Source organism: Rhyacophila brunnea, unplaced genomic scaffold (assembly GCF_057557595.1).
Source record: "Rhyacophila brunnea isolate RB1 unplaced genomic scaffold, BYU_Rbru_1.0 scaffold_17, whole genome shotgun sequence".
Taxonomy (NCBI): Eukaryota; Metazoa; Arthropoda; class Insecta; order Trichoptera; family Rhyacophilidae; genus Rhyacophila; species Rhyacophila brunnea.
In genome coordinates, this window is record NW_028232827.1 from 39,538,942 (window position 1) to 39,560,773 (window position 21,832).

The 21,832-nt window shown below is 36.2% G+C and overlaps 1 protein-coding gene across 1 annotated transcript; it reads left to right on the forward strand.

The window, feature by feature from the left end:
* Positions 1 to 3,869: 3,869 nt before the first annotated feature.
* On the forward strand, positions 3,870 to 20,046 carry LOC147074069 (retinol dehydrogenase 11-like). The gene is made up of 6 exons (XM_085944218.1): positions 3,870 to 4,078; positions 5,426 to 5,556; positions 8,957 to 9,155; positions 12,815 to 13,000; positions 15,424 to 15,533; positions 19,281 to 20,046. The coding sequence occupies exons 1-6, from the start codon at positions 3,910 to 3,912 to the stop codon at positions 19,473 to 19,475; spliced, it is 990 nt and encodes a 329-aa protein (XP_085800344.1). The 5' UTR covers positions 3,870 to 3,909; the 3' UTR covers positions 19,476 to 20,046.
* Positions 20,047 to 21,832: the final 1,786 nt, after the last annotated feature.

Consider the following 21,832-nt stretch of genomic DNA (forward strand, 5'->3'; position numbering starts at 1 on the left):
TGATCTCTGCTGTAGGTCTGCGCTCCCAAAACACTTCTTCCACCATGGGGCCACTAGTAAATATTTTCCCTTTGCCGTGTTCAGGTGTGCCAATACTTGTGGAATTAGATTCGGTGGCGGGAATATCCAGGCTAGTTTGAAGTCTCACTGTCGACTGAAGGCATCGTTCGGATTTCGTGAGACATACGTTGTGACAACATGGGCTGTGTTGGACGCGAACAGGTCTACGTCTGGGAGTCCCCATCTTTGAAATAGGGGAGTTGTAGCCGCCATAACTACGTGCCATTCTGGGATAATTTTGCTGCGTGAGATATGGTCTGCCACGCAGTTGTATTTGCCTGGAAGGTACTGTGCAGTCAATGATATACTGGCCTGGTTGGTGATTTTCAGAATCTGTCGGCAAAAACTTAGTAGGGTTGCGGACTTTGTGCCCCCTTCGTTGTTGATGTAGGCCACCACTGTTTTGTTGTCGGTTTGTAGGAGTAGTTCTGATCCTCTGGGCGTTTGCTCCCGGAGTTGTATGGCTGAGAGTACTGCATACAGCTCCTTTCGGTTGGAGTGGTGAGATAATGATTGTAGGTTGCCCTGTGAATCTTTCCTTAGGAGCCCACCGCTCGAATCCACCACATGATGTCCTCTTGAGCTTGTGGTGAAATCGATGTTGTTTGGTGAGGGTGGCTTCTTGATAATTGAGCGCTAGTACGTTGTAAACGTCGGTATTTGCCTCTGGGAAAACCTCGGTTGGATGGGCGTGGGCCTCTCGGCAAGCCGCCCCTAACCTGGTCTGACATCTTCCTCGTGTATCCCTACCTCCGAAAGGTGTCCTTGTGTCCACCTGGTTGACTCCCCACCCTGCCCTGGTCAACCACTTTAGGGGTCTGATCGAAGACCTTCTCGCAATCCCCACCTCTCTCTAAGAAAACCGCCAGTTGATCTTTGTTGAAGATGTGTTCGGCGCTAGGTGGGATCTTGGTAAGAGCCTCTCGCGTAAAGGTGTCTTTTATTACCGAGAGGATTTTCTGCCGCCTCGTCTGAATCAACTCTGCCCGTTTTCCACAAAGGATTCGGGTGACGCCCTCAGACACTTTGTTGAGTGCTGACGAGTTCCCGAACTCCTTTACGACCGTCTCAAAAAGAACCGTACCAATGGTGCGGTCGCTGACAGAATCGACCACTCGTTGTAACGAGTCCAGAATGCACTCCTTTCGTGCGAGCATCGCATTTTGGAGGCCGGCGATCGTACGCTCCATCAGATGAATGGTTTGCGATGAACGATCGTAGGGGCCTAATTCATCGTCCCAACTCAACGAAGGATGGGGCCGCCAAATACTGTTTTTGGGTTTCAGCATAGCGAACCCCCGCCCAATTATCTGTGTCAAAAAGCTGGAGCTTGGTAAGTTCCGCTACTCGAGCTTTGTCTGGCGTCGGAACAGCAGGCTCCTGTACTAGGTATGACACTAAATACAGGCAACGGAATCCTGTTGGGTTTTTCCGCTGGTTCGGAACTTGCGGGCGGCCGTAAAAAACTTACCGGAGAGTCGATGTTTACCGTCGGCTTCTGCAGAGTAGGTACCACTGCAGGTAGACCCTGTTGAGTCAACATTGAAAAGATTTGCGATACCTTATGGTCCAGCGACATAACTGACGCCCTCAGTTAACTGACACACACGGGGTCCTCCATCAGTAATTCCGACTCATTAGAGTCGGTTTCCATCGCCAGTCCTTCTGCGACGTCGCTGTCTTCATTATACTTCATTTTAATCCACAAATTCAAAATTTTACTGTACTTTCGTAAGACACAATTTTTTCGCTTGTGAACAAAGAAAAAAATTAATCAACTATGAATAGCAGAGACAAAAAAGGACGCCACCAACGGAAGCATCAATCCTGCCAGCCTGCAAACAAGATGAGCAACCAGAGAGAAATAAATAATCGAGAAGAAAAGATGGTAAAAAGGGCCAGCACAGAAGAACACAAGGTAAAAAATACGATCAACATCTCAAGGGACTTCAGAATCAATAGCGAATAATATAAATTATGTAATATTATCTAGGTACGATATTTGCCTTAAGTACCTGGGGGTACACATCACGGGAGATGGCATTTTGCAGAAAGAGCTCGCTATCCGAATGGTAATGACTGGAGCAACATTCACCTCGATGCGGAATGGCTGGGACTCACGATTGTACTTGGTCAAAACCAAATGCCGCCTATTCGACGCTTGCATTCTGACGGTGCTGCTTTACGGTAGCGAATCATGGCATCTTACGAAGGCTCAGAGCAAAGCTTCGAAAACAGATGTTTGCGACGAATACAGGGTGTGCGGTGGGTATGACTTTAGGAGCAACGAGGAGATAAGAGAACGCACCAAGCAGCCTCTCATCACGCTGAAAGTGAAGAGGCGACGTTGGACCTGGCTCGGCCACGTGCTGCGGATGCCAGAAGAGAACTTCAGCCTGGCTTGCCTGTTCTTCAAGCCGACTAGATTCCGGCGTCCTGGAAGGCCGCTAAATACTACGGGAGCTACGGGATGCTGGTTTGACGGAACGAAGCAAGAAGACTGGCGAGCGACAGAGATTATTGGAGGCGCCGCGTGGTGTCCATATGCTCCAGTTAAGGGGCGGATATGGCCAAAGAAGAAGAAGACGATGTTTGCCGAGGACAGCCATAAGAAAATGCAACAGTTTTTTCAACCTTGTAATATCAAAAATAAAAAAAATAATATTTATAGGTAGGTAGGTATCTATTTCATATTTTTTTGACTGATTTCCGTTGCATACCCACCAATTCTATATTTTTACTTTCTCTAATTAATGAACATAATAATATTATGTTGTTTATTAGGTACCTACCTACCGACTTATGAAAACCTAAAAAGCGGTAGTAAGTAGGTACAAATAGTACAAAGGGCTGCTTTTTAAAATACATAAATATAGAGGTACATTCTCCTGGAATTCAATTTTTTTTGAAGTCGTTCATGTACGTCTAGGTCAGTGTTGCCAACCGTACTATACTTATAGTACAATACTATAATTTTGATTCTGCAAAAAATGTAAAATACTATAATTTTACGCCAAATATGCCAAAATACTATAATTTTAAACGATTCGAGCCGAAAAATGTTCTTGTACTATATTTTTTACAGAAATACTATAATTTTTACCCCTCCGTACTATAATCAGCATAGAAAATATGGCAACACTGATCTAGGCACGTTCCATGAGCTCATACGATACGTCTATTTGGATGAACACCAGTGTTGCCAACCATACTATAATTATAGTATTTGTACTATAATTTTGGTCCGCGTACTATGTACGATATAAAATAGGTATAGTACGCCCAAAATACTATAATTTTGAATATCGTACTATAATTTAATATAAAAGTACTATAATTTCGCATTTGCCATTTCGCAATCGAGTCGTCTTTGAAAACTGCGGCCCGCGGCGAAATATTTATTCCTAAGAAAAACGAGCCGACTATGAAAAATGGGGACCGACCAAAGAGATTGAAAGACTGGGACCGACCATGAAAAATGGGGAACCTGCGGCCCGCAGCAAAATATTTTTCCTAAAAAAAACGAGCCGACTATGAAAAATCGGGAACCTGCCGTCCGCGGTGAAATATTTACACATTCTACTAAATTCTCCTTTTTTTTTTTTCTGAGAAACAAAAAACCTATACATTTTCAACAGATGACAACGCGTAGGTGCTATATTTTATCCCCAAATACTATAATTTTGGAGGCTCTGTACTATAATTCCACTTTCAAAATATGGCAACACTGATGAACACTGATAACTGTTTGGAAAACAGCCGTTTAAATTTTTTGTCATGGCCACTTTTGTAGATAAACAACTTGACCTCTTGACAAGACAAGTTGACAGACTGTTTTGAAATGTTAAAATGTTATCAATATCGTCTTTGTTATTAACTCCTTCATTTTATGGCACAGTAATTGGGTTAGGTGGAGGTTTAGCTTTTATTAAACTTTATTTGAAGATGTCTTCTGAAAAATGCGATAAATCTATTCGCCTTAATGGCAAAACAGCTATAGTTACAGGTGCCAATACAGGTGAGTTTTGAAGTATTTAAGTACTACAAAATTTGTTTAGAACTATTAAAGATTCAAAGTATTTTATGAAAATAATCAAATCGACCTACGCTGGATAAAATTTCGATAGTTTTTCACAATGGAAATGGTATTTAATAATTAGTAATCGACAAGTACAAAGTTCAGAATGATAACAAAAATTACTTGATAACAATTTTGGAGAATCACTCAATATTATAAATATACGTAGGGAAATTGCATTGATTGTGCGTTATCCATTAATTCATTATGTATGTATGATCATTCACTCGTCCTCAGCCACTCTCGATCCATTGCTGGATGACTGCTTCTCCTTGCTGTAACAATTCGTTTTGGTCCTTACCTTTTCTTTACAATGTATCTGACGTCCACTAAACTTGATTCACTCATCAATATTGCCGGCTTTTGGTGGCCCTTTATGTCTGTCCTATTCCTTGGGAACCACTGAATGATAAGATTTGTCTAACGATGATCTATTCTTTGAACAATGTGGTTTACCCATTTCCACATCGGGGTCTTTATTCTTTCCCTTAACCATTCATATCTTATTCGAACCCTGCACAGTATGCTTAATATGAACACCATGTTTTGCTCCCATACAATAAGTACAGGTAAAACACTGGTTAAACAATTTATGCTTCAGGTATAGTGCGAGGTTACTCTTGAATATTTTATTTATATGTCCAAATGAATTCCATCCCAACCTGGATCATCTATTACATTATTTTGTTGTGCAAGATATATGTAATTTTTGATTTACAAGTCTATTGCTTTTAAGTCTGTAAAGCATTTTATGGCAACCTTTGTTTTGGAGGCATTTATCTTCAAGTATATATTCTTTACTACTATTTCTTCTTTCGTTCTTCGTTTTTTCTACTTTCCCACTTCTATATGTTCTTGCATCGGAGTATTTAAAAAAAAACGGCTCATTGTACATGAGGAGGTATTGTGCCAAGCTAATGAAATGATAATGGGATGGATATAATATATGACGGACGATGGGTGGAAAAGTGGTAGGCAAGTACATTCACACAGTGGTATAAAAGGGTCACTAAAACATGCTATATCGATGAAATCAAGTTAGATGAATGTACGTGATAGCGAAGAGCTAGGGACCAAATAGAGTGCAAAAAGCTACGGTACACTTTTATCCACCAGTGGATCTACCCCGGGTGATGATGATTATGTAGCAATAGGTAATAAAAAACACGAACAATGGAAATATGATTTTGATGAATTCCTCAGTTATAGTCAAATTGTTACCATAGGAGTAAATCTTTTCAGGATATAACTAAAACTGATTTGATATTTATAATTTATTTATTTTAGGAATTGGATATGAAACAGCCAAAGATTTTGCACAGCGCGGCGCTAGAGTTATTTTGGCTTGCCGTGACATGACTAAGGCTGGTCTAGCTAAAGACGCCATCATTTCAGAAACTGGAAACAATGAAGTCGTGGTATGTTCAATATCTATTTTTTCATTGCACACTATTAATCTTGGTCTTTCCCTCGTGGCTGAGGATTGTGACCACCCTGAAATGCAGTCTCCTTTTCAGTAACCCAAGACTCCACCCTCATGGTCCCCTGTTTCTCTCTGGGCAGAGTGAAGGCTGCCCCGGTAAGCTCCTTCACATGATCGCTCCAACGCGCTGATGCTCTTCCTCGGAGGTTACCCTCTATTAATACATTAACTGTTAAGCCGCGTTGACACGATCCGAACACAATCAAACTGAGCGCACTCGTACGAGACAGCTTCCTACTAATTGCTCCTATACGAGCTACTCGGACTACGTTCTACTCTTCCGAGCTGGCTCATATAGGAGTAATTAGTATGAAGCTGTCTCGAACGAGTGCGCTCGGTCCGAGTGTACACGGATCGTGTCAACGCGGCTTTAAACTCAAAGAAACAACTTGGTGTGAGATCAAATTTTCATTGTTTTAATTCACATTGAAATTTAGGAAACTACCTAAAGTATTGTTGTTCAGGTACATACAAAATAAAAGCTCTGACATAAATTTACACAATCAATTATAGTTTTTATGACGATCCTACCGCAATACACTTCTCTAAATTTTCAATTTGAAACTTAGGACATTTTTGTCAGTTAATATTAATTTGTAGGCCGAAAATGACTGCTTTATGTGTACTAAACAAACCACCGGCAAAATTTTAAATTTGCTGATATGTTTGCAGAAATATAGCGAGGCAAGCTTTGATCTGTAGTATTAATGTACGCATTTATTTGTTTAATTGCGTCAAGACCTAGATTGTTTCTCTTTTCTGAGAATGAGTCCGGAAGACGTGTGTGGACTAATTCCACCATTTTCTCTATAATTGCGAACGAACTGTACAGAGGAAGATTTTTTCAAGAAAGTCGGGAATATCACTGAAGTACATTTTAATGAGAGATATATTCTTCTTAAATGAAGAGTCTTGGAATGCCAGCTGTCATGATGCAATCGCCAGTGCAAAGGAACTGTCAAATTCACCAACTACCTCTTTTATGGCCTCAAAATGCTCGGCATAAAACAAAACTGCTTTCAACCAGTACCCCATTCTGTAATTATTGATTCCGGGGGTAATGGCAAATTTAGGAAGTCTGTATACGCAATGGAGCATTCAAAAATACTTTTTGTAGATGAAGTTAAGTCATTGAGATATTTGCGAAATCTTTTCTGATTTCCTCTGCAACTCTGCAACAGCGAGCATTCTTTTGGATTCAACGGAGATTCGCTGCATTTAGCTAGAATACTCTAAAAATGCTTGTTCGCTTGATCTAAGCGCATGCTAGACCGAGAGCACAGTGCATTGCGCTAGCTGGTGGAGCGGTTTCATCAAAGTGTTCTTCGCTTGTTGCCAAACATACGTATACGATTACAAAATATTACATCACTTCTGCGTATTGCTACATGTTGCATGGAAATAAAAATTGACCAGCCAAAAACGCGACTAAGTCGTGCACTCGCGAACCAACAAATGTGATAGTTTAAACCAAATGAACAAAAACACAGAAAGAGCTCTTTTAGTTTAAACTTCTTTTGTGGGTTTTGTTCAGTAGGTGCTCACACCTGGCGGGCAAAACAGAATGCTCTAGCTCTCGCTCTATGTTTTTGTTCGTTTGGTCTAAATCAGTGGTGGCCAAACCGTGGTGCATTGGATGATTACAACTGGCGCATTGCATCTTTGCGCATACCTACTTATTGTTTTGAAGAAGGCGCTATAACTGTATCCATCTTCATATTTTCAACACCTGAGTCCTCAGTTCAAGTCATGCAACAGCCTTCTTACTCATCAGTTCGTCCCATTTTTTTGACAGTTTATTATTGTAGGATGTGAACAGTATTTGTGTGTGTATTAGAGAGAGAGAGAGAGAGAGAGTGAGAGCGTGAGTGAGACTCTTGAAAGAGCAGAATGAATGTGCTGCGGATAATATCAATTTGACCAAATAAATTGAAAAAATCAAGATATTGCAAGGGTCATTTGAAAGTCGTTTTCATGATTTTGCTAAAGAAGAAAACTGCATGCTCGCTCGAATTTTCACTTAGTGAACAAAATGTAATGCAGATGCCTAGTAACATGCAAATGGAACTGATTGATTTAAAAACGAATTCATTATTGAAAATGAAATTTGATGAGATTTTCCAGATCAAAATGCTTCTGACATTACCCTGTGAACATATCCCAGAGCTAAGAAAATTTACAAAAAGTTATATACATATGTCGCTTTGGATCGACATACAGATATGAACAAGCATTTTCAACCATGAAATTGATTAAAAGCAAATAGCTGATTCAAATTTGATGAATTGTCTGCTGCTCTCAGTAACAAATTTAACACCAAACATTGAAAGACCAGCGAAATCCAAACGCTCAAAACCTCTCAGTGCTCCATCCCACTCAGAGCTCTCTCTCTCTCTCTCTCTCTCTCATCACATCTAACAACTGTGGTCCAGAGTTATCTTCACCAAACGAGACTCTCTGGCAGCTGTAGCACCATCAGCGGAGTCCATGACAGCGATCACCCTCTCGCCCAAGAGATCATTTCTTACTATTGTAGATTGGTGCTCCAATAAATGTGTATTTTTTGAACTGGCATAAATTAATTAATTTAATTGCTTGATTGAATTATGCCTTTTCCTCCCCTAAGCGAAGCAGATCCTACCTCTATCCCTATTGTACAACCCCAACCGTGAACGTAAGAAGGTAGAAAAGGTGCTTGAGTTGTATGATCTGAACTCGTCTGTGAAAAAAATTGGCGCATGGTAAACAAAAGGTTGGCCACCCCATGTCTAAATGAACCTTTAGATCAGGGTTAGTCAACCCGGTCCCTACCGCCCACTAGTGGGTGTTCCAGCTTTCATGGTGGGCGGAAGGGGTTTTAAAAAGATTTTCATCATGTTTTCATAAAATTCCCCGTGACAAATTAAGTGTCAGAAAATATACTATTTGTATCGCCCTCGCATAAGGTTAGATAACGTTACGTAAGTGAAACTAAATGACGCTATAGTGCGACAGTGCGACCGCAAACAAAAGAGCCTCGTCCCAGAATGAATCAAGATGCTTTAACTTGCTGTAACTCGTCTTTAAAATTTGTAAAGTGAAGTTACTTCCCTACTTTATAAATTACCATTACTCCGGAACCGCTGGGCGGTTCGAAAATTTACTACTAACAGAGATAAAAAAGTGGGCGGTAGGTATAAAAAGGTTGACTACCCCTGCTTTAGACCCTTTAAAAAAAATATATGCTGATCCTTATTATAATATTAAGAACAAGATTTAATTTGTCATTTACTCGTAATGTTGATTGATGTAGAATTTCGATAATTTCTTATATTATAATGTGTTTGATTTTGCAGACAAAAAAAATTGATTTTGCATCACTTACATCAGTGAGAGAGTTTGCCAAAGATATATTAGACACTGAGAGGAAAATTGATATTCTGATCAACAATGCCGGTGCTGCTGGGCTGGACAATGTCAAATCAGAAGATGGTTTACAACTCGGCTTACAGATCAATCACTTTGGACCGTTTCTACTCACAAACCTTCTATTAGGTAATCCGAAACATGTCTTTTTACTTCAATCATTAATTTATGTATTACAACTGCAATAGTGACTCCAAAATTGTTAAATAGTAATGTGATGGTATGGTGACATCCACTAATGAAGGGTGGAAGTAGGCTGTAAGATCCGCCATAAATAGTGTACATTAAACTTTGTTAGTCATACGTATTTGTTTTTATTGAATGAAGATTACAATTTTACAGATAGTACACTTTTTCATTCATAATTATTTGTTTTCGTTGGATTAAGAATACATATTATTGGTTCATTTTTTTTTAAATTCATTAAACCCTGCCTAACCAAACCATAATAGATAAAAAATATTATTCTATCTATAAAATATATAAAGTTATGTATGATTTAATTGCATAATTTTAGATATTTTATAGATAGACGAATATTTGTTGACTATTATCTATTATGGTTTGGTTTTTGCAGGGTTTTATTGAATTTTAAAAACTAACCAGCACCTTCTGTAAATTGTAGTCTTATTGCAATGAAAACAATACGCATGACTGACAAAGTTTAATGTGCACTATTTATGGCAGATCTTAACAGCCTACCTCCACCCTTCGCCACTGGTGACATCACTATAAGCATGAGGATACAGAGTCTTTGATAATCCTGACGCAATAAGATTTTGTAGTGAAAATAGTGGAGTTTTTTAGGGGAAATATGTTAGCATATTCACTTTTAAATATCCAAATAGTGTAGGTACATGGTGCGTTATAATTTTGCATGAATAATAAAAACACTGAATCTTAAATACTTTTGGTCTTTTTTATAACTAGCTTTTAACCATTAAAAGTCATATCGAACTGGAGTAGACATCGTATTTCTTACGTTGGACTCAACATTTGAAAATGATTTCTATTATTATTTCTTTTATTCAACGAATAATTCACAAGATTTTAAGAATGTACCATTCTAATTATTGAAAATACAAAATTTTGAAAACACTCATGAGAAAATATAGCCAATAGAAAAAATCTTTTTGAAAAAAGTAAGACACCCAAGAAACTCAATTTGGAGAGCACTTATGAACAGGTATTAAAAAGGCTAATAGTCAAAATTTGTCGCAATTAAGCATGGCAGTCGAAGCATAGTAGTAATGCACAGGGCGCGATACCCAAGAGACACAGGTACGATTCCTGCCGGGTGTCTTATTTTTTTCAAAAAGATATTTTCTATTGGCTATATTTTCTCATGAGTATTTTCAAAATTATGTATTTGAAAATGAATTTACGATTAGGTATACAATGTTTATTGTTTAAATTAATTGACAATATAAAGTAAAAATTCAAACAATCAAGAATTCAACGTATGTTTGAAGTGGATTTACCGATGGCTATATTGATGAAAGTGAGCGAAGAATTTGGTGGATTTCAAAAAAATACAACCTCATTCTAATGTCGATAAATATTATAAAGAAATCATAATTAGTAGGATATTTCGTCATTATTTGAATGGTAAAGGACATAGCTTGTAATCAGTATTTTTGGAAATACGAGGGTGGGTCAATAATTCCTTAGAAAAAAGCATTAAAACAGTTTTTATTTTTGTATTTTTTTTTTATTTCTTAACATAATCTCCTTGGAGCTCAATACACTTGGTTAGACGTTTCTCAATTTTTTTTAAACCGTCAGAAAAATAAGTTTTCGGAAGGTCCTCAAAATAAGCATTTGTCCGATCGATGACTTCTTCATTTGAAAAAAAACGTTGTCCACTTAGCCATTTTTTTAAGTTTGGGAAAAGGAAAAAGTCACTGGGGGCTAAATCTGGCGAATACGGTGGGTGGTCGACCAATTCGAACTTCAATTCTTCAATTTTAGCCATTGATCGTAAACATGTGTGAACACGGGCATTGTCCTGATGAAAGAGGATTTTTTTCCTGTTTAAATGAGGCCGTTTTTCTTCAATTTTGTTTTTTAGCTGGTCCAATAAAGATGCATAATAATCCCCTGTTATTGTTTTTCCTTTTTCCAAATAGTCAACGAAAATAATTCCACGTGCATCCCAAAATACAGTAGCCATAACCTTACCAGCTGATTTTACGGTTTTCGCCTTCTTTGGACATGGTTCGCCTTTCGCAATCCACTGCTTTGACTGTTCTTTCGTCTCGGGAGTATAGTGGTGTATCCATGTTTCATCTACAGTCACAAAGCGACGAAAAAATTCATCCGGATTGCGTTGCATGAGCGACAACAGGGCTTTAGAGGCCACCACCCTATTGCGTTTATTGTCGACTGTGAGCAAACGCGGCACCCATCTTGCAGAAATTTTTTTCATGCCCAATTTGTCATGTAAAATAGAAATGACGCTACCTTTTGAGATCCCTGTAACCTCAATTATCTCACTCAACTTTAATCTTCGGTCACTTAACACCATATCGTGGATTTTATTGATCATTTCTGGTGTAGTCACCTCTACAGGACGACCTGAGCGTGGTTCATCCTTTGTTGATGTACGACCACGTTTAAATTCATTTAACCAGTTATAAATAGTTGCAAGTGAAGGAGCAGATATGCCGTGAACTAAATCCAACTCATTTTTTATTTCCTTTGCTGTTAACCCTTTTATATTAAAATGTTTAATAACAGCTCTAAACTCAATTTTCTCCATTTTTGTAAACAAGCAAATTTTTTTTTTTAAATGTACGAGAAACACAACAACCCGACCAATCTGATTGAAACTTCGCAGCATACTGAATCGGTAGTGCAGCTGCATGAAAACAAACCGCTTACAGTACTAGTCGCGCCACCTGTCGGCTTTTCTAAGGACTTATTGACCCACCCTCGTATCTTGATATCAGATCTCTTGTCACGTTTGGGTTCACAGATATTCACATTAATGAAACTAATTATTACGTCAAAAAGGAATAGTAGGCAAAGTTATGAAACTTTTAACGGAAAGATTATCAAGAAAATATACTTAGGTGTATGTGGGTAAGTGCTGTCAAAAATTGTGCAATACAATATTTTCAGCCTTTGAACAAAATAATTTATTTTCCAAGATTTGGGAAATGGGATATAAAATCCAACAGGATGCAAAGAAAATGGAAGACATTTTGTTTGGTTTGCTTATTAATATATCGGAATTCATCCTAATAAAATGTTGAAAATGGACCTCCTGATGAAGACAATCACTTCAAGTGACTCACTTAAATACTATGGGTAAAGGATGTTACCATCAAAATCAGAGTTGTATGATTATTTTATATAATATGGAAAAACAACGTCAAATTTGTTACTGTATATTTTATTATAAACATGGTGGTTTATCCAATAAAGCTTTTTTGTTTAGTAAAACGTGTTCTCAATTACTCAAACTACCTTTATTCATGAGAATTAAATATTTTCGATAATGGGTATCTCCACAACAATGAACTGAAATGTTTTCAGGATAACGCTACTTTTCCGCATATGAGCTCAATTATTAGATCAAGAGGTTTAAAATAATACTCTTTTATGTAATAAAATTACTTTATGTGGTCATCAAATATTTAACATAAATATAAAGAAATAATAGGGCATGACAATTATTACATAATTATACAAATAGATTTTTTACGACGTTTAAGAAATGTCCAGGAAAATACTATAAAATCTTTATTTTGACCTACTTGGCACACTATTTTGAAAACTTACAGGTCGTCTTAAAGAATCGGCTCCTAGCAGAATCGTGATGGTGTCAGCCATGGGTCATAAGTTTGCGAAAATTGATCTAGAAGATTTCAATATGGAAAAATCGTATCGTGGCACATTGGTCTACTGCAATAGTAAACTTTACAACATCATCACGGCTAATGAGATATCACGAAGGCTGAAAGAAACCGGTAAGAAGGATATTTTTTATTACCTGACAAACCTTCGAAATTTTTAGCAATACTCCTCATCAACTAGGATAAAATATACATGTTATTTTTATATACATATTTCACAGTTTTTAATAGCCTAGTGCCTAAAGGGCGACATTTTCTATTTTTTATTTACTCAACAAACCGACGTTTCCAAGATACAAAGAGTTTTCTTAACAGATTTTTTTTATGAAAAATAGATGTCAGCTACTATTAGGTAGAACCTGCTCTATAGGTATGCTCTGGGTCCAAACACACATTAAAATACAATGTGAATTTATCTGACCGAGACCCTATCATAAGTGAACACGTTATGCCTCGTCCATTGCGGATTCTGACGTATACCTTCCTGTAAACAAATTATACAATTGTTTGAAAACCTTTGCTGCTACGAAAAACGCATGTGCACAAACATTTGTGTGAGATTCAACATGTACGAACATCTGGAGACACTGCTATCAAATTAAATATTGTTTACAGTCCAAATTTGCATGTTTTGATAAAAGTCCATGAGACTACACGTAGGTATTATACTTCGGATGAAAGAGTAGAATATTTCCCGCATACATGTCTACACTTGCTTGTTTGTCAGTATATTTGCACATGTTTTCCTTCCTACATAAAAACATAGGCATTTTCCATACAGTTTTTATAGATTGTTTGTTTGTGGGCAGATGTAATATGTAGGACTGCACTAGGCTTTAGAAGACAGCTGTAACGTTAGCTACCATTTTTTAATTTACATTAATGTAGATATATTTATGTAGGTAGTTCTTTAGTTATTAAATTTACATTTTTGGGATATTGTGGATGAATAATTAATTAATACACAGACTTGATTTTGATTGACATTTAATGATTAACTGATAAAACACAAGTGGCACTTATAATACAAAATAACAATGCAGTAAACTGCATTACCGCTTTACAAGTTTTTATTTCTTTTCGCCGATAGATGTCACTATATATATATCTATATATATATCAGTGGCGAAGGGTGGAGGTAGGCTGTTAGGATTTGCCATAAATAGTGCACATTAAAATTTAGTAGTCATACATATCAATTTTTATTGAATTAAGACTACAATTTACAGATGGTATCAGTTGGTAATTAAAAATCAATTCAACCCTGCCCAAAACAAACGATAATAGTTTTGGTATATTTTGGGCGATACGAAAAAATTGTACACACTTTTTCATTCAAATTATTTAGTTTTCGTTGGATTAAAAATACATATTGTATTGTTGGTTAATTTTTTTTTGTAAATTCATTAAGCCCTAATTGCATAATTTTAGATATTTCATAGATATACGAGTATTTTTTGACTATTATTTATTTACTTTTGCAGGCCTACCTCCACCCTTCGTCTCTGTTATATTATATATATCGGGGATGGTGAACCATGGCACGCGAGATGATTTTGCATGGCACTCGAATGTTTTATTTTTATGAAAAAAGAAATTACTAAATTTATATATATTTAAAAAGTGTTTTTTTATGTATAATATTAAAAAAATATTGACGACATAGTGATTCATATTTTCTTCGGTTTTTCATTATATTATGTTTACCAATCTATGCGCAAACAGAAACGATGAAATTCATGCATAAAATGACAAATCGGAATGTATGAAAAATAGCAGGCAAATCTTTTTCAAGAATAATCATTATGGACGTTTAATGTGAATATACAATTTCATAGGTCGGTCCTTAGGATCGGGCAATTAAAAATGATAATGTTCAATCAACAAACCTTATGAAATTATTTATTGGCAGTCATTCAAATAATAACTGCTTGTTATTTTGCCTCAAACATAATCTCTAAAAATGGATAACCATTGGTGGTGATATAATATGAAAAAAGAGTGGTTTAAATGCTTCCACAATCTCTTTGAGAAATTAGAAAACAATAAAAAAATATTCAAAGAATAAAAGATATGCCTTCGGCTAGATATACAGCGAAAGATAGAATATTAAGAACTCAATTGTAATTTTTAAACTTTTTTAATAGAATTCTTAAAAACTATTTTTTAGAAAACTTTAAAAAACTTTTTTTCGCCATGTAAAACTAACTGCTTGGCACGTCAGACAGTCGAAAAATATTATTTGGAAAATTTTGGCACGCTAAGTAAAAAGGTTCGCCATCCCTGATATATCAGTAGCATTTGGTCAATAGATGCTGAATGAGACAATAGCTGAAATTTTTAACGGTTAACTACCATATTCTCATGGCTAAAACTTTATAGTGCTGTGTAAAGGACGAAAGCAGGGGCTAGGGTTAGGTAGTGATAGTATAGGACACCTACTGTACCCGATAGTGTAAGGTGACCTGTAGATCTGCAGATCATTGCAAAGATATCTACATGGTAAGTCTATAATATTCTGTTTCTCTTTGTTGCAGGAGTCATAGCGAATTCAAATCATCCCGGAGTAGTAATGACAGAGATTTTTAGAAACCTCCCCGGCTGGTTCAGGATTCCATTACACGGACTGATCAAAGTCTTTTATAAGGTGAATAAACTTTGATATCTTTTTCAACATATTCACTGCCAATCGGTGCATAAAATATCATTATGTGGAAGTCTTGATATTATTTGGTTTCTCACACCATCATCAAGAGTGCAACGTAATATTTCATAAAGTGACAATATCTTCTCTATTATTCACTCAAGTAATTTTATCGACTCAGAAGTACTTACATAATGCCATAATTATAAATATTTTAGAAAATCTTATATAGATTTACCAGTATTCTGTCTGCTGAGTGAGGGCACTAAACACTGAGGCTAAGGCCACACAGGTAGGTGCCTCGCTTGGTGCTTAGTACTACGAGCTAGGTGACATATCCTAGCGAACGGACGCACACTATACTATCCCAATGGCCACACTGCACGTTTCGCGCCTCGCTACGTGATTATTAGTCACCTAGTGAGTCTCCCGGCGAACAGACGTGTTGGTTAATTTTATTGTGTCACCTAGTGATTTTGCAAGATGGAGGAAGTTTTAATAGGAGCAGTGCAACAATTATTCGAAAAAACGAATGAAACAATACTACAATCTATAAACTATAATGTAAAAAAATCACTGTACCTACCTAGTATTAAAAGAGTTCATAATAAAAAAACTAAGAATAGATAAAATACTTTTTAAAATTGTTTCACTTACTTACCTTAACACTATACGGTCCGCGAATTTTCGCGAAGAACCTACGCCAATATCCGGTATTTTTTAATGAAAATCAACAAATTTCGATCGCGAAGTTAAAAATGATATAACTTTTGAACCTATTGATATATTTCAATAAAATTTTCAGAAAATACTTAAAATATATCAATGCATCAAATTGTGTCATTTATTTAACACTTGTCAACCTCTGGCCCGCGTTCCATAAAGGTAAAGTATATAATTTGTAAATTTTCGTAAATTGTTTATTATATGTTATTAGATTAGTTCAATTTGTTAAATATAATGTAAAGGAAACAGCCTATTGATATAAAGCAATCACAATATATTATTTTTTAATTTAAAAATGTAATAAAATATTCAAATACAAAATGTTTTACACCGCTATAGAATATGTATCAATTCATTTTTAGCGCTACCACTCATATCTCTGATTATCAAATATAATAAAATAACAAACACTTCACACAAACTGTGAAGTGTTTAAAAATAAATGCACATTCATTCCCGAACGAACACTAATCTGATTTATTGGTTTTATGGCTGAGGCAGTGCAGTGGCGTGCATATTTTCGAGTAAATTCAAATAAATAAAATGCACGCATATACATTCCCACCGTTTATTACAATTTGGTATTATTGTAGGAATCGAGACAATCCAATAACAGTGCAGAGGCGTGCGTAAAAAATTCATATAACAAAATCTATGAGCAATAGAATTGTAAAACAAACATCTACATTCCACAAAAATATTTGAATTAACACTCAATCTTATGGATAATACCTTTAGATAACTGGCTAGGCACGAAATAATTATTATCACACTAAAGCTGAAATTATTTGAAATAGTTTATAAAACTATGAATGTAAAATGAACTAACAACTAATACACTTTTTTTTAAATTATACGAAGAAAACCAATTACCAATATGTAGATGTAGAGGTACTTTACACTCTTTGGACATGTAAATAGTTTCTTTTCGAAGTTTATGTGAGGAACACACTTTACACTTTCTTCTTAAACGTTTATTAGTTGCGGAAATCCCCGGAAATATTTGATTGTGATTGAAAATTACACTAAAATCTCCGATATCTTCAGTCACTGGGAATATCTGACATACAATCCGCATAGTTTTCCTCTGTTTAAAAACGAATGGTCCTCCATTTTAAAAAGTTTTTTTGGAGATAAAACTAATAAAAAATATATATCCTAGCTGAAATATACTTAGATTAATTATTTTTTCAATGAAATTAGTGCAATATAAATAATAATAGCTATTATTTATGCAGTTACACAAGCAATAATCTCCCGAAAAAAGCGAACGAAAATGACAACGCGATACAAGTTCACATTTATAACTATTCTCATTTTCAAGTTAAGATTTCTATCATGGATGATGAAGCATGGTGGGTGGATGTTTCATGGGTAATAAACCATTAATGACAAATTATCAAATAGGATGCAATTTCATAGCGAAAAATCGCGTTCATTTAAAAAAAAAAGAATGCAGGTTCATAAATGGGTGACTACCACTGAAAAGGGTCGACAATTAAATTTCGAAGTTGAAGTGACGACACTGGAATATAACATTGAGTGTTTATTACCGTTTTTGTTTACGTCTCGTGATTCAGCCGTCTAGAAATGGGATTGTAACTAATACAAAAAATGGTATAGGTACAAAAAAAATACTGAATGGTATTACGTCCGCCATCTCTGTAAAAACCCCGAAATATTTTTTTTCCATCATGCTTTTACTTCTTGCACATGTCATTCAACCATCTGTCGATAGATCTTGCAACCAAATATTAAATTTCATATTTATTTTTCACAGTAAAGATATGCCTATGTGAGGACGCCACGTAGGCGTCACCGGATCGTAACGTTCGGCTTGCAAAGGACGCCAATGTGGCGTGACCGGACCGTAAAGTGTTAATGTTACAATAAGTTGTTCCTCGGTGTTATAGAACACCTGAGATGTTTATCATCCTTTTAATTTGCCCAACAATAAGTCAAATGTTTCCTGGTTCATCCTGAAATAACTAAAAATCTCCGAAATTCTTTGTAGAGAAGTTGAAACTCTCCAAGAGTACATCTAGATGAATTGACATTATGTACCCAACAAGTTCGAATTCGAGACTTTCGAAATTTTTAACTTAAATTCTCTGTGAGAAGTAGCTTTCTGGTTAGTTTTGAGAGTGATGTCGTTGTTGCCTTGAGCGCTCCCAAATGTCAACTGAATTTGTACCTAAGCACGTAGCGTCCAATGTGGCAGTAGTGTTTTTAGTAGACAAGCATAGCACCTAGCTTATCACTAAGCGAAGCACTTCGGTGTGGCCCAGGCCTATCATTTGGACAGTGGCGTGTTTCTGTCTTAATGTTAAATTTTTGTTTTAATAATAAAAAAAACTTATATTTTTGATCATCGTTCACTCGTGGTGGAGTGAGATATTTTCATGTAAAAATATTACCTAAGTATATATCCGTGTACGGCGTGAATATGCTGATAAGTCTAAAAACATAAATTCTCCGAGTAGCTATTTGTACACCTGGCACTCTGTGGTAAATCAGATTATACGTTTTTGGATGTTTTTAGATTTTAGTAAAATATTTGCAAATTCCAAACAAACTAAAATTTAAAAACATTTCTGATTTACCACATAAAGCCAAATGTACAAATAGCTGCCCTGAGAATTGATGTTTTTAAACATATTAACATATTCACGCCATATACGGATATAATTCCGAAAATAGTGGAGGTCAATAATTGATATAGGTATAGGTATTCATTCCATACCATGCATATGCCATGGACATTGCATTGTTAATTGCATAGCATTCAAATCTTCAAATTTCGGACACCACTGCTCCGAGCTTTGTATGTTATTTCTCACATCAGTGCTAAATATGGAGTTTCGTATGTAAATTCATAACGGTTGGTAGCTCTATGGAGATAAAGCCGTTGTGACTTTGGAATTATAGTTGTATTCTAATCAAAACCTCTGTTCTTTCGATAGAAATGAATGAATTCTTTTTTTAATTGGTCGAGAGACGTAATTTGTTATGACTTTCTGACAGACACCTGAGGAAGGAGCGCAGACAACAATTTACCTCGCTGTTGCCCCGGAGATTGCTGAGGTTTCCGGAGAATACTTTGTAGACAGCAAGAAAGCTGTAATGTCAGACCAGGCTAAGGATGCAGAGTTCGCCAAGAAAGTTTGGGAGATGAGTGAGAAATGCGTAAATCTACAGCCCCATGAGAAACATTATTGATTAAATATCTTAAGTATGCATTAGTTATTGTAATCGAGAAATAATCAGAAAAGGCCAATCTCAAATACCATAAAATTAATTTTCCAAAATTTAGTGAATTCTCATTTCTCGAGAAACCGAGAAATTGTCACTAGGATAAGTTGCCAACCGCAGTCAGAATTAAAAAAAAACTGAAGAAAATTAAATTTCTTGGTAAAATCATTGATTCATAATTCATAAAAAAAGTCTCAACTTTCAATTGGATCGGAATTTGTTAAATTTATATGTAAAAAAAATTTCAGCAAGAGAGGTAATTTCCTAATAATGTCGATCCTATCTCGAGAATTCATTAGAAATCAAAAAACCAATCTCACATTCTTGAGAAAAAAAAATATTCTTGATTTCAATAATTCTCGAATCTCAAGAAATGAAAAAAAGTCTAGAAATTACAAACTCTAGCAGTATCCCTTTTGTAATTATTGTTTACTGTAATATGTAGAAATATAAACTTTACATACTGTGAAAATATATTATTTTTATTGCAAACCAAATTGTATTATTTATCAAATAAATAGCCTATTACAAAAGTACCTATACCATATTTTTGTCTATATAACAAATGCTTTGAGACAGTTGACGAGTTTATCTATTTTGGATCACAGGTTAAAACTGAATGAATGGGTTTACAAATAAACGAGGCAAAAACTAAATACATGCCTGTCTATGTCACACCACGACAAGTCGCACCAAAGTTTGATACGGTCGACAGTTTCATATACCTTGGATCTCTTGTAACTCGACATAATGATATTACAGAAGAAATCAACAAGAGAATCATGCTGCGAATAAATGCTACTTTGGTTAAGACATTTTAAGTCCCGCTTACTATCTCGCCGAACTAAAAGCACTCTTTACAAGACACTTGTAAAGCCAGTGCTCACCTACGCATCGGAAACCTGGACATTAACTCTGCGAAATGAACGAGCCCTGAACATATTTGAAAGAAAAATTCTCCGCCGTATATATGGACCGATCAGGGATGGCACCAATTGGAGGAGAAGAATAATGCTGAGCTCTACGGGCTGTATGAAGATTGCAGCGCAGTTCAATCAATTAAGATTGGGAGACTGCAATGGCTAGGTCATGTGCACCGTATGAATGAGAATGAACCGGCAAAGAGAGTGATGTCCAGCAATCCAATAGGACGTAGAAGAAGAGGGAGGCCAAAGATACGCTGGTTAGATGGATCTGCCAGTGACTGCCGTATTCTGGGGGTACCAAATTGGTAAGCGGCCACACTGTATAGGGACAGGTGGAGGGAGCTGTTGTAGGAGGCCAGGACCCACACCGGGTTGTCGCGCCTCTGATGATGATGATGATGGTTAATACTAACAGTATGGGCGACAAAATTAAAAGAAGGATCATAAGTGCCAACAGGTTCTACAATGGTCTCTATAGGCAGCTTGCATCAGACCAATATTACGCTACGGTTCAGTGATGTGAACGTTACTGTCAGTGATTCCCAGGAGCTGCAGATGTGAGAATGGCATCTGGCGCCGTTGCTATAATCATGAGGTCTACGAGCTCTTTAATGAGCCTAATATCGTTAGTTTTATCAAAACTCAACACCTGCAATCGGTCGGCCACACGAATGGATGATCAAGCACCGACACAGTTTCTTCCATTGGCCCTGAAGGAAAACGGAGTGAGGGAAGTCTATGACTTCGATGGACTACAGAGAGATTTGTGAGTACTAGGAATGATTCACTGGAAAAGGAGAACGCATGACCCGAGGGAAGATGGGGTGGGAGAGTCTACTTGAAGTGGCAAACGTCTACCTTGGGATTTAGTGTGAGGGAAATAGAAATGGATGACCTACTTGTATGAGGCCGCTAAATTCAATATTTGTGGTAAACAATGTATTTGAACATTATTTTCTTTTTATATTGTATTTTCAAATAGAACCATTTGCCTGTTTTTATCATTCAATAAACCGTTTATTGCAATATAAATAATATAATAAACATGGCCTGAACAAAAACTAACCATAAGTGCGAGTGAGTAAGCATTCGGCATGCTATATCTATATCACTGCTCTATGCGTTAGAGTAAGATAGAATTTCTTCGGCTGAAATTTAAAAATTTGAAAACGTCGCTGGGAAAAATTGATTTGGCTGATTACATGCATTTAAAAACTGCGAGCACGTGTTGCTGAAATTTATTGTTTTTGTGTTAAATATAAAGTTAGTGGTAATTATTTTTAGTTATTTTAATAGAACATATGGTTAACTATGTTGTGTTTAAATTTGGTAGTCGTACTGAGAAGCAACACGATGGTATAATGTTTCATAGTTAAGGTTGATAATATTAAAATCGTT

Excerpts from the sequence above, each read along its gene's own strand:
- LOC147074069 (XM_085944218.1), top strand. The coding sequence starts at position 3,910 with ATGTTATCAATATCGTCTTTGTTATTAACTCCTTCATTTTATGGCACA. Across the intron at positions 9,156-12,814 it reads ACTCACAAACCTTCTATTAG|GTCGTCTTAAAGAATCGGCT; the intron begins GTAATCCGAAAC and ends GAAAACTTACAG. Across the intron at positions 13,001-15,423 it reads ACGAAGGCTGAAAGAAACCG|GAGTCATAGCGAATTCAAAT; the intron begins GTAAGAAGGATA and ends TCTTTGTTGCAG.